The sequence below is a fragment of the Alligator mississippiensis genome, chromosome 5 (genome assembly GCF_030867095.1).
Source record: "Alligator mississippiensis isolate rAllMis1 chromosome 5, rAllMis1, whole genome shotgun sequence".
Classification (NCBI taxonomy): domain Eukaryota; kingdom Metazoa; phylum Chordata; order Crocodylia; family Alligatoridae; genus Alligator; species Alligator mississippiensis.
Window position 1 is genome coordinate 217,851,902 of NC_081828.1, and position 14,232 is coordinate 217,866,133.

Sequence of the window (14,232 nt, forward strand, 5' to 3'; positions counted from 1 at the left end):
GCAGCACTTCATTTCTGGGTCAAGGGACAGCCCAGCATAGCCAAGGTGAGTCAGAAACAAAAAAACAATCTCTGGCTCAGTTCACAATGCTGTTATATCCCCCACAGTATATAGAAAAAAGTCATACTAAACTAAAATGCTCTCCCCTCAGAGCAGCATGGGGATACAAATGGGCCATTAAAAGAGGAGATTTCAGCAAAATGATGGGCCAGGCAAAAGGTGACACCTAGTTATTCTCCAAGTCAGTGGCTCCACCCAGACCGGGGCAGAAAGGTGGATGAAGCAGATGATGGCCTACACAAGCTCGTGCCTCCCTGAACCAGTTCGTCTAGCAAATGCCTCCCTGCCCTACCTTGTGTGAGAATAACACATGTCAGCAGTCTTCAGCGTTGGCCCAGACGGACACACTGGTTATAGCATCTCTACTGGCACACATCAGCAACTTGCCCGAGGCAACAAGTAACTGAAATCTCTCCTGTCGAGTCAATTTTTAGTTGGCTTCCACTTCAGCAAAGCTGATGACCTGTGCAAGTGTACCTCCCCTCCCACTCCAAAAGATAGCCAGCGCATCCACTTCAGTGAGGCACAGCAAGAGCTCTACTATATTGCTTATATTCAATTATTTAAATGAACTGACAATGAACAATGCATAATACAGGGAGAGGGAGCTGAAAGAGAGGAATTGAACAGGGACTGGTCATTGTATCTTAACATAATCAAGAACATGTCACTGGGCGAAGGGGAAGAAACAACGAGCGAGGGCTCAATCATCCGTGACCTCTGAACAGTTGTTAGGATCAAGGATTGTACATTATAGCTTGCTGGCTTGCACCAGGTATCCATTACAACCTTCACTAGGTGAATGCAACTGTACAACCTTTAGCTGTTCATAGAATAATACAGGAGGTCACGTTTAACCCAACCTCCTGATCAAAGCAGGACCAACCCCAGCTAGATCATCCCAGCCAAGGCCTTGTCTAGCTGGATCTTAAACACCTCCAAGAATGGAGACTCCACCTCCCCTCTGGTAACCCACTCCAGTGTTTCACCACCCTCCTAGTGAGAAAGTTCTTTAATATCCAACCTCAACTTCCCTTGCTGCAGCTTGAGCCCATTGCTCCTTGTCCTGTCATCTGCCCCCACTGAGAACAGCCCAGCTCCATCCTCTTTGCAGCCCCCCTGCAGGGAGGTGAAGGCTGCTATTCAATGCCCCTCAGTCTTGTCTTCTCCAGACTAAATCAGCCCAGGTCCCTCAGCCTCTCCTCAGATAAGCAACATTTCAGATGACAGTATATCCCCCAGCCTATGGAACAGCACACTATCTGAAACCATGCATTTCTGAAAAGACAGAATAAGAGCTGCCACAGCTCAATTCTGATGTATTCTGCATACAGAGATCATAAGATGCAGCATAATTAAAAGGATCCCAGTCACGTGTTCAATTCAAACAACAGCTTTGATGTCAACTTGAAGGGAGAAGTTTTAAAACACATTTACATACGTAGCGTGCCAGGCATGGCATGATTATGAACCTCAGACAAAATTCCTCTACCTGTAGTCATGAGGCTAGGTGAAATGCAGAAACAGAAGTATGGCCTCAATTAAAATCTTGGCCAATTTTAGCTCGCCTGTCGCTCACCAGCATAAATGCTACTGCTAGGGCTATGTGAATAATTGATTTTTCAGTTCAAACTGCACTCGTGTCACGATCCCCAGGGCAACTATCAAAGTACTTTGCAAATTTCTCCATCATCAACATGCGAGACCTCTTCCCGCACAAGCCCAGCCAACATATTTCACAGCAGAATCTGAGAACCAGCAACGCGCAGCCAGTGCTAGTCACAACCGCTCCTTTGCCGAGTGTCCATTGTGCGGCTCAATACGCTCGCTGCTTCCACCGGTTCAAGGAGGCGATTGTGCTCTGCTGTCAGCCTGAATAGCCATTTTCTTCTGGGGGGTGGAAATCAGACGGTCCTGTGCAACCTACACAGACCCCCATAAAAGGGCACTCTCATCTAACAATTTTCCTTTCTGGCAAAAGTGCTTATGTACACAGGGCCTACAGGAAACCGCTTCTATAGTTCGGGAAGCCGTGATAATAAGGATATATTCATTCTTCCAGTGTGAGAATAGGGTGGTGGCCTGGGAAAGAGGTTAATTAGATGACAAGAGTACAAAGCAGGGACTCTTTCCAACTGCAGAGAACCGGTGACTTCTTTAGTATCTGAATTAGTCATATTTATAAACTGTTCGGTAAAAAAATTGTTTCCTACAGCCTGAGAACATACAAAGAGCCTATAGAGCAACTGTAACTACAGGAACGCTAATGCCAGAAGTGCAGCTTTTCTCATGGGTTTTACTGTTACATAAAGAAATGGGACACTTGATGTAGCTGGCAATACTAGTCAGATGATATGCCAGTTTATTGGATACAGTTTGTACCACTGCTGGGTTAATCCTTTACTATTCGAGGATCATAGGGCGTTTATACACATGGTCTGGGAGGCAGGAGGGGCACTTTAATTAAAGCGTCTGCAGCATCACGTGCACCAGCATCCCCATGCTGAAAAATGGTGGCACGGGCACTTTGATGGATACATGTGACGGTGGAGCCTGCTGGAGCGTGGCAATGACTACGCTCCACCAGACTCGATTAATCAAGTCTGTCCAACGCACTGCAATTACAGCATGTTGGAGCAGCCTCAATGCACATATATAGGTGCCCCTAGACTGATAACTGATGCCTTGGTTAACTACTGTGTGAAATTGCATTGCCTCTGGATTTCAAGACCACGGAGTGCCTTATTCTTTATCTACGCATAGAGAATGGCATTTTGCCATCTGTTGTGCTGAGAACGAATGCCCAATATTACACTTATTGGTGCTATATGAATAATAGATAAGCTTTAGATCAGTGATTCTCAGCCAGGGTGCCAGGAGCTCCTTTGAAGGGAGCCCCATGAAGCATGAAGAAATGAGGAGATAAGCAGATGAGGGCAGACTAGGCTCTCCCTGCCTAGCCAGTCCCCTGCCAGGAGGCAAGGACTGTAATAAATAAATTAGGTTTTGAAATTGCTACTCAATTCACAAAAGTTACAGTGGGGGCCTTGAGTCTAACAAGGCTGAGAACCACTGCTTTAGACAGAGACATGAATAGAGACAGGCAAGCACAGGGAAGGGAAGAAAGGGAAGCTTTATCTTTAGCAGCTAAAAAAAAAAAAAAGAGGTATAAAAACCAAATCTCAAGGAGGGCTTCTGTTTAATAATCTATTTTTATCCAAACTCCTAGGAAAGTAACAAAGACAACATTATTCCTCCCAAAAAGAGTGCTCTCAATTAAACGTTTAGCAAGCATGAGGAGCACCAACTGCATCTGCTAGCCTCCCTTGAGGAGACCGCAGCAAGTGGCACTTCAGCTCAGTTCGGGGAGCTCTCCAGGGCCCAGGAGCAGGGGCAGAAAGCAGCGCATTTCGTTCCAGTTTGTGTGCCATTGTTTACACAGTAAAAATCCCCTCCGGGCTCAAATCTGGCAGTAGCACCCGAGCCTGGAAGCAGTCTGACAGTTGTGAACGAGGGGGTCAGAAACATTTTTTATGTTGTGTCTCTGGTAAAGACAGATGTGTTTTTAAAACAAATCATTGTTAATGCAAAGCGAGTATAGGGCAGATGCTAGCTGATTTAAAAAGGTGCTGTGACTCATCACTGCAACTACAGATAGGAGCCTCCCAGCGTGGAGCAATGCTAATTTAAGGGTAGAGTTAAACAAGCAAGTCACCATGAGGCAAGCCAGCTTTGTAAGTTCACAGAGCATTAGTTCTTCTGTGGGAGCTACCCACATGCACGCTCTTAACTCCCGCTAAATGCATGGGAACGTACTCCACTTTACTCCCCCCACTCACTCAGGGGCAAGAACAGGCCCCGGGGCCGTTACAGTCAAGTAGCTAATGCAATGTAAACTCCTACCTCCGCGCTGGCTAACCTGTTTGTGCTGCCAAGCTAGAGGACTGGCAGACTCGAACGACATGTCCCAATTTCCAGCCCTGTGCTCCCCTGGGCAGTGTTCAACAGAGACACTACAATCCTAACTAGGCAAAACTGGTGACACCCCATGCAATCATTAAACATGAGACAGGAATACCAAGTCATCAATTCTGGTTTAAATATGTAGTGTCTCATGGGAGCTTAAAGATGCAAGCCTGGCACTCTACATTAACTTACTGCTGTCCAAGTCTTGGTGGATTTTTGAAATACTGGGAACCAGATCGCAGAAGGGAGGTAAGAAAGTGAGCATGTGATGAACATGCACTACCAGCGAGACTCACACGCCAATGCTTTGCCACGTCAAGCCGCAGCCCAAAGTGGATTTCAATTATTGTGTTGGGTAATACAGCTGTACCTGTTGCCTCCATGGGCTTCAACACTGCCTGCGGATCAAAGCAGAGGTCTCTCTCATCCACTGCCCAGGTCTCTTTGTGATCCATAAACTCTTTGTGGGACAACTTCTCATCCATGATCTCTTCGTGGGATACTGAAATGCAAAGAGAAAGCACTAAATCACTAGGCCAAATGACTTTCATGCATACGGTTAACGTTATATGGCGGGTCAAGGCTTTTGAGAAAGCCGAACGGCCGCGTGATTTTTCAATGAAGTGTTCTTCAGTTTTACAATTTCAATATAGCTCTTAAAAAGGAAATGGAAGGATCTTGATACAGGTACGACATGAACGAAGAACGTATACCTCACGCTGTGCTGAGATTCTTCTTTGTTCTGTTAAATACGGAAAAGCACAAGACATCCACTCAAGCCCTCCAGCATGTACATTCACTAGCAAGTTGCATCAAATTAGACTAATCTTAATTACCAATAGTAACTAATGCCACATTGACTGTAGTCAGGGTAGACCTGGACCAGTTGTGTTCAGCACTGCGAGCTGGTTGTGTGGAATATCAAACTCCTTTCCCTTCCTACACTCTGGATCTAACTGTAACTGTATTACCGTCAGAATAGAAAACTTAATACAAGTGCAATTAAGGAAGAATATGAGGAAACACAAGTGCAAAGTGTTAGGAGCAGATAAGGCAAACAACAGGGGCTGGGAGTCCCAGACAACTTAGGGAAAGACAGGAGATATTCAGGAAGAGCACTAATACTTTATTAGTAGTTCACAATTGCAGAAGACAGCTACAGACAGATAGATGCCAATGAATGATGATCAGTTATACAGCATCAATGCAAATATACTGCTTGATTCTAGAGGTACCTGTGGAGGGACAGAGAGTGGGAATTTAAAATGAATACTTATAGAATGGAGTGATCTGAGAACACAAAAAGCAACTCTTGTAAGTGCACGTGGTTCTTCAGTGACACCAGAACAGGAACAACATTCTTCAGAAAATAAATTCCTGTAGAATAAATGAGACACCCGACCACCATCACAGGGGGCTTGCAGCTATTGCAAGAGAATCCCGCAGGTGCTCCGAGGTCTCCTTCGATCACTCCCGAGCTTACAAGACTGCTGGTTTGCTGCCAGTGGCTCTCAGCTCTCTTAAAAGACTGAATCCAACATGGCTCGGTTCAGCAAGGAGCAAGCTTTCCAGGCCAGGCCTTAGCACAGCAATGCTTATATGCAAAAGACAGGGCTGAATTCGAGCCTGAAGCCAAATCAGGGAGGGCTGATATGGGGAGGGAATGACTTGCCAGCCTGTGGTAGGGGATCAATACAGACAATGCTGTAGGGAAAACCACTCATACTGGATGAAAAGGAGACCATACAAGGGCAATATTTTATCAAAACAGACATCATTAAGTTTTGTAAGGGCTTTGAAGATGTAAAGCACCCTTATAAATGTCAAGAGACACCATTATTCACAGTTATTTGCAATGTGGAGTAGCAAGGGATTTAATTAACACCTCTTGTAAGGCCCCCTGGACAGGACACTGCCATTCTTTTGGCTGGATATGAAGTGTATTTGCCAAATAGGATGCAAAACATGCAAGCAGTGAGAGGATTTAGTTGCAAGAGGTCTGGAGGAAGCAAGAGACATTTTATAGGGATTTCCCCAGTGGGCGTTTCCCTTTAATTTCGGCTTGACCAAAAGGTCTATTAAAATCTCAGGCCCAGCCTACACCAAAGGCAGAGCAGCTCTGCTGCCGAGTGGGGCCCAGCTTCTGCCATTGCTCTGCAGCAAGTGGAAGGTATCTGGAGGGTTGTTGGTACCCGTGTTGGTCTAAGGACACAGGCAGACAGGGGTCTTTGGGTAAATATGATATCTTTTATTAAACCAACTAAATAGTTGGAAAAACTTTCTGGCAAGCTTTTGGACACAAACACCCTTCTTCAGGCATAAGGCGAGTCTGTCCCTGAAGAAGGGCGTTTGTGCCCAAAAGCTTGCAAAGAACAATTTTTCCAACTATTTAGGTGGTCTAACAAAAGATATCATATTTACCTAAAGAACCTCATCTGTCAAAGGTATCTGGAGACACCCCGCACCTTCAGGCAGCTGGCATGGCCCGTTCAAAAGCTGGCGCCTTCTCAGACTGTACTCCGACAGCACAGCTGTCGTAGCGGCATTGCACAGGACCCCCAGTAGTGCCCAGATGTCAGTAGAGACCCCCCAAGTACAAACAGGCAGTCTCAAGGACCCCAGCAGACACTGATCAGGCTCCAAAAGTTGAAGGAGCTTCTAGTGCTAGAGCTGGACTAGCAAAGACAACCGTATCGCTGCTGTTATGGGGAAGAGAACCCAGGACTTAACAGCAGGAGCAGCTGAGCAGGAGGAAAACACTTGGAAATGTTGCCTTCAGATGTGTTTGTAGATGGCAGGTGACTTTAAAAGGGAGCAGGAGCTTCTCTCAAAGAGAGGGCACTCCGGAAACGGAGACAGGAGGCAAGAAACCGGCACACAGCTGCTGTAGTTTGAGGAAGCCAGCCCTCTAGGAACGAACAGGAGACCGCTTGCTTTACCTTGCAGAAGCACTCCTCATGTAGCACATCTTATCAGTACACCTTGGAGCCCTTTACAAAGGCTGTACCATTACCCCCATTTTACAGATGGAAGAACAGAGACATGGCAGACCCTTGGGTGCCCAGCAGACCGATGGCAAAGCCAAGACTAACACCCGGAGGTGTGGGTCAGGGCTTCATCCACTGCCTCCGTTACACCAACCAACACTTCATTTAACCTGTGCTCAAGCATCACAGGCACCAGGCAGGGCCCCGAGTGGGCCAAGAACAATGACAGATTTTCACTTACACATTTTGCCAGCAATCAGCGCTCAGGTCAGGAGTTCAAACATAAGGCTTCCAGTCCGCCCTATTAAACACACTGCTTCTCCAGGCAAAATTTCTGTGCACTTAAATGGACTGCGTTATAATTGAGCTAAGCTGCAATGACTCCTCAAGCTCACTTGGCTCTTTTCCACGTACAATATTCAACACTGGACCTCGGGAAAAGGGGCTCCTGAGTCTAGGAAAGAGCAAGGGAAATCTTTCAATTTGACCCACTGCCTCCCATAGCAAATAAAGTAACCGAGGGTCAGTCAGAGCCTTGCTTTTCAACTGCACAAATGAGATCTTCCCCAGTCGAGAGCAACGGAGCCAGCCTCCAACAGGGGCAGGCCAGTTCCCAACTACTAGCAGACCTGTGATCTAATATGATGCGCTAATGCCAGTTTGAAAACTATCGGAGCATCCCCACTGGTGCTACAGCACCGGCTGGAATGGCAATGCAAGATACTGGACTGGGGGAAATGCTGCATCCAACATACTCACAACGGAGCTGCTCCTGAAGGCAGAAAATGGAGTCCATGCAAGCCGCGCTTTCCATGAACACCTCCTGCCGCCGGTTCCAACGACTGCGAACGTTCAGTACAGTTGCTGACAGCGGCGATTTGTTTGTTTTATCATCTGCTCTGCAGAGATCAGCGTGCCCGCATAAAGCCAACTGCAAAGTTAATCCATATAAAACAGCACTTCTGGCAACCTACAGCACGGACGCTCCCGAAGTGCAGAGCCCGCTGTGCTCAAACAAACACTCGTGTGAAGCGCTGTGCCCACTATCCGGCATGCCATCGCACAGTGAACTTTCAGCAAGGAGCACTCTTTGAGAAGAGGATTACCATGATAAAGCCTTCTCCCTGCAGGAGATCCTAATCTCCCTAGGTCACTGACCAGATATTTAACTCGAGGTTAAGTATCTTCAATATTAATGAGTCTGCAATAAGGAGCTGCACCTGCCAGCACCAAACTGAGCTCGAGGGCGAAACAGACTGGGTTTAAGGCTTCATTTCCTGCAGTTGGCAAATCCCAAAGCTAATATATCCAATCACTGTGGCGATTCAGTCCTCTAAGCGGATACGAATTTGTCTGGCTAAAATTATTTGCTAGCACAATACTTCTACTGCCTTGTAAACTCTTAGCAGCAGCAAAGGAAACAAAGGAACTGCCCCCGCATTTCTCGGGGATGCAGCGTGCTCGCATATTTTGGAAAACATCATTTCAAAGGGCTGCTAAGAGGCAGATGGTTGAAAACTGGCTGTGAACAATTCCCTACCCAGCTTTCCAGCCATTTGAGCAGTCAGCATTCTGGTTTTAATGTCTTGCATGGTGCCAGACACCCCTCTCCATAGTGCCACAGTCCCACATGCTGCCGTGTAGATTTGCTAACCCTGGAGAACCTTTACAGCTTCACATTCCTGTTCTGGGCCTTCACGACTCAAATCGACGTATGCCAGGATATTATTTGTTCTTTTTCCCCCCCCTTATTTGTCAAGCAAATGGTTATCTTGAGCACGTCACACTAATACGCATTTCTGTATAGCGACTTGTGATATCGAGAGTGCCACTGAAGAGTGTCTACAGTTCCGGGTTGTAGTCCTCGACTCAAATATAGCCTAATCGTATGATCTGGAAACTGTCGCTAGAAGACCCTATTTTGGTTGCTTAAAAACTCTGCCCAATTTGAATGGGTTCGGATGAGATGATTGTTTTTCATGTCAGATGTTGGCCTCGGGCTGATTTTTCAATTGTCAGAATGCTTCTGGAAATAAGTTCAGGGGAAAATGAACCATTTTCCCCATGTTAATTTAGCTGTGAGAAGTCTTCAAAGAGTTTTCCTGCCCCACGTCTCATTATAAAGTCTCGAAATACAGCAAAGGAAGAGGAGTTGCCTGGTGTTTCACGTGCTTCCTGCTACTATGCATGAACAACTGCTCCAAATTGACCAAGCTATGAGTCGCTGAAAAGAAATCCTTACTGAACTGACTTGTCAGTCTGGCAGCTAAATTTCTTGAAGACTCCCCATGAACCAAAACCCTGAAGACTCCCCAAAACCAAGACCCTGTTTCCCGCCGGGTGTTTCTGGTACAACAACCATCTGGACTTGATTTCCCAGCTGGCCCCTGAGAAGAGATAATACTCCTCTTCTACAGAAAGGGATGTGAGGCACAGGGAGAGTATAGATAAAGTCATGAGGAGAGTTTGCTAATCTTGGGTGACCAATTTGACACACCTAGGACCCCATTCTCCCCCCGAGGACTTTGCATATATAGTCAATTTTCTTTATATCAGTGCCAATCCAAAATAACATCTCTGATATCTATATAATATGTCATCTACCTGCATTTTAGGAAGGCCTTCAACACAGTTTCGCATCCTATTCCCACAGAGAAGCTAAAAGGCCGTGGAGTGGACAACTACACGGTCAGGTGGGTGGCCAACTGGCTTAGGGACGCACCCAGAGTGGTGGTGGACGGGTCGTTCTCGGCCTGGAAGGAGGTGGGCAGTGGGGTCCCGCAGGGTTCGGTCCTTGAATCGGTGTTATTTAATATCTTCATCAGCGATTTGGACGAGGGCGTGGAGAGCACCCTCTCCAAGTTCGCTGACGATACCAAGTTATGGGGCAAAGTTAGTACACCGGAGGGCAGGGAGCACATACAGGCTGATCTGGACAGGTTGGATCAATGGGCAGAACGAAACAGGATGCAATTCAACAAAGATAAATGTAAGGTACTCCAGCTGGGAAGGAGGAACCCCCGCACACCTACAGGTTGGGGGATGACCTCCTCAGCAGCTCAGACGCTGAGAGAGGTCTTGGAGTCATAACTAACTCCAAGATGATCATGAGCCGGCAGTGTAACGAGGCCATCGACAAGGCCAATTGCACCTTGTCGTGCATTAGCAGGTGCATAACCAACAGATCGAGGGAGGTGATGCTCCCCCTCGATGCGGCACTGGTCAGGCTGCAGTTGGAGTACTGTGTCCAGTTCTGGGCACCGCACTTCAAGAGGGACGCGGGGAATCTGGAGAGGGTCCAGAGGAGGCCACTCGCATGATTTGTGGCCTTTGTGATAGACCCTGCGGGGGGAGGTTGAGAGGGCTGAATCTCTTCAGCCTTCACAAGAGACAGCTAAGGAGAGACCTTGTAGCCGCCTATAAGCTTATCAAGGGAGGACAACAGAGAATTGGTGATGCGCTATTACCAGAGCGCCCCAGGGACTAACTAGGAATACTGGGTGTAAACTAGTTGAGCGTAGATTTAGGCAAGACATTAGGAAGACATTTTTCACAGTAAGGGTGGCCAGGACCTGGAATGGGCTTCCAAGAGGTGGTGCTCTCAGCTAGCTTGGAGGTCTTCAAGAGGAGGCTAGATAGGTGCCTGGCTGGGGTCATCTGACCTCAGTCCTCTTTCCTGCCAGGGACAGGGGGTCGGACACGATGATCCGTTGTGGTCCCTTCCGACTCTACAATCTACGTACACCAGGAGGGAATACAAGCCGAGGTCGCAGACATGCAATCTGGAGTTCCCCAGCTCGAGTTATTGACTCTGCCCTTAACACTTGCTCAGCGTAGCGCTCTCACGTAATCTATATAACAAGTCACGTTGCAGTGCTTTGAACTAAATACGCGCTCTTCCTTTTCCTTACTCTGCACAAGCTGTATGTTCCTTCAGGCCCAAATGCCCTACAATCAAACATGCACAAGTACCTGCAAAAAATAAAACTATTGCTCTGCTTTACTGCTCAGCCAGCAAAACTCACTCTCAAGTGCACGTTTCCCAGTGGGAAAAATCCGAGGTTTAGGAAGCAAGACCTTCGGTTCCTGCATTTCAAATCAAACTAAGCAGCCCCGTCAGCGACCTGGCAAGCCTCAGGGCTGCAAAATAAATCTACCGTTCAGCCTCCGCCGTGGACGCATTCTTCCAGGTTCCTGTGCAGAGAAGCCCATGCAGCTGGGGCATCAGTCAGATTCAGACATTGCCCACAGCCTCAGACAGACAGTTGGCAATTACCTACTGAACCATACATGCACGCGGCGCTCTGGAAAGATCACTCATTCTCCAGCATGCTCACCCTAGATTTTTAAAATAGACTTTTGTGATTTCTAGATACTGGCGTTCCTCCACGCACACAATTCAAACGGGATCCGTCTCTCTGGGAAAAGGAAAAGAAAGAAGGTGCACTGTGCAGGGCAGGCAAATTGTGTGCGTGTGGGGAGGAGGGTGGGGAGCTACATCCAAAAATGCATAATACAGGCCCAAATCAATCTCTAATTATAGGAAGAAGGAAAAATGGCAGGTAGCGATCTGAACTGGATTGCTGAACAGCCATTGCTGAGCCGGTTTGTATGACAGTGAGATACGTGACCCATGAGAGAGCATCTGCTTACGAGTAGATTTTTTTTAATCTAATGAAGGCACTTCAAATCCTATTTTTATACTAAAAAACAAACCTCTTTGGCGAGAGTCTCACAATTGTTGTCATAGGTACAGATGAGAGTGCAACAGCTTTACTAAAGATCTTGCTTCTACCCATAATGCCAACTCAGTGCTGTACTTTAGAACAAGACTTTACCTGAAATTAAGAGACAGTCGCATCAATCTTTTAGAAAAAGGCTCTTTACCTTTGGCTACTAAACCCCTTTTGGCAGCGGGGGCCAACCTTTTTGGCAGGCACAGGTGTCGCTCCACTTCCCTTCCCTGAGCTGCTGCTCAGCTTATTGCTCCCTGCCTGGGCTGCGGCTCTGCTCCCTGCCCTGTGCTCCTTCCCTGGCCTGCTTTCCGCTCCCTGCCCAAACTGGGAATCTACTTCTCTGTGCTCCCCTGTCCAACTTGATGCTCTGTTTTCTACTCCCTCTCCCAACTCCTTGCTCGATCTGGTGCTCTGCTTTCTGCTCTGTCTGCCGCTGTGCTGCCTGTCCCCTCTCCAACCTGCTGCAGACCACAGGCCGGCCACTCCTGTCTTAGAGATTTACATGTGGGATGCATGTGTCAGCTTTACTCTCTGCTGTTCATGCCCCTTGCTTTCGGAGGTGATTTTTCCAGTTAATTTTTCTGTAGCCGCTACAGGGGATGGTTCAGCTCAAAAGGGAGAAAATGAAAAAATTAAAATAACCCCATCAAGAAAACCTGCACCGATTTCTTGTGCATAAAACCTAAGAACCTGAGAACAAATGGCTCAACGTGATATGCACAGATCAGAGCAGGATGCTCAGGGCTTGCCTGCACCGTGGTTTCAGCTAGGCTGGCATGGCTCAGCAGTCCTCTACTGTAGACACAGCATATGCCGACAGAGGAAGCTGATCTGCTAGCGTGCCTGCACCACCTCCTCAAGTGACATAAGCCAAGATGACAAAGGCGCCCTTCTGTCAGCATAAGTGCATCCACAACAGGGGCTCTGCCAGCACGTACATCAACCAGGGGGTGGATTTTTTCAACCCTTAATTGACCCAGCTAGCCAACAAAACTTTGTAGTGGCAACCCGGTCTTTCAGTTGGTGTAGGGTGAATTCCTGGGTGCTGTGACAACAGACACCTTAAAGGCATCTCAAGTAGGTAGTGGATGTCCTGCATGCAAGAGGTGTCCAACACAGCCCACGGACTGGATCCAGCCCACAGCTCGTTAATCTGGTTTACTGGGCTGGAGGAAGTTGTGGGGCATGGCCTGCCACAGATTCAGGGCCCTTCGGCCCCGCTGGCCTTGGTCGTTGACAGCAACCACGGCCACCCCCATACCCTTGTTGAGTCCTGGACCCCGTGTCCTTAGAGCCACTACCCCCCCTGGACTCACCACTGTTGCTACAGAGACCCCCGCAGCTGTCCCTCTGCCCCAGGCTGGATCTGGCCCACAGGGAGCCCCACGGTCTGGTTCCAGTCTGGGGCCCCAGATGAATTTAATGTCCCCACCATATGCCAGTGGCAACACCCCCACCGACTGCCAGGGACATGACTCAGCCTTTAAAGAATCAGAGTCCTTACAGACTATTGCACATACAAAGGATGCTGCAGCACTTGAAACAGTCCAGCATGTACTGTGCCTTGAGTTACAGATGCATTTCTCTTTAGGGAAACAAAAAAATAAAAATAAAGCTGTAAAGATACAGCGGGTAATGCGAGCAGCATGAACACCTTGGGGACAAAAACAAATAGAGATTGCAATATGTTTTGGTAGGGCTGGGATGATGATGTAGTCATGGAGGCCCAGGAGCTATGCAAGAGGCAAGGATTTCGTGGACAATATTTTTCATTGGCCCACTGCATGGTTAGGAAAGACTTAGACGAGGTTTTGAAAGCAATGCAACCTTCTGGTCTCAGACTCCATCTTCCCTAGGCCTATCCCAACCATGCAGCTGATCCAATAAAAGATATCACATGAAGATCATTGCCTTTTTACACAGACTGCGATATCAGATTTCCTCTCAAAATATCTGACGGGGATAATTATGAGACACTTTACATGCAACAAAGGCCGCTCTAGTTGACAGCTTGGGGAAAGGCGGTAGTGTCACACATTGTTTGGATTATAAAATAAGAAGTTGAGAGACCTTGAAGTGAGACTGGGGCTCCACTGCGCTAGGGCTTATTAGAGTTGATGCTGCTGTAATAATTTACAGAAGCAAGCTGCTCCCAAGTATGCTGCTAATTCCTAATTTGAAGCAAGGGGGAGATTTATTGCTTCTGAAGTAGCTGCTGGCAAATTCTAACACACACTGATGCAAGGGACAACACACCCGTTCGGCTACCTGCTAGCAACAAGCTCGGCGGGGCAACGAGATGGGATGGCAACTCTTAACCCTGGCAGTGAGTTTTCCACCCGAGGGGGTGATCTTCTGGCTCAAACTATCACGAGTCCAAGGCAGCTTTCCCCCAAACACTTACTCATTCAGGAAGTGGTTTTTAGTCATCCAGTAGGCTAGCCCTAAACCAGCTTTCTAACGTGAGAGTGGGGCTCTGGAAG

At 47.6% G+C, this 14,232-nt stretch overlaps 1 protein-coding gene across 9 annotated transcripts in view; it reads right to left on the reverse strand.

The window, feature by feature from the left end:
- MAP4 (microtubule associated protein 4) overlaps positions 1 to 14,232 on the reverse strand; it is a 218,583-nt gene that overhangs the window by 83,733 nt on the left and 120,618 nt on the right. For all 9 annotated transcript variants that reach the window (XM_006260507.4, XM_014604463.3, XM_059729272.1 and 6 more), the window contains exon 5: positions 4,397 to 4,528. In XM_006260507.4, coding sequence (XP_006260569.3) covers positions 4,397 to 4,528 — 132 coding nt within the window. The remainder of the gene's footprint in view (positions 1 to 4,396; positions 4,529 to 14,232) is intronic.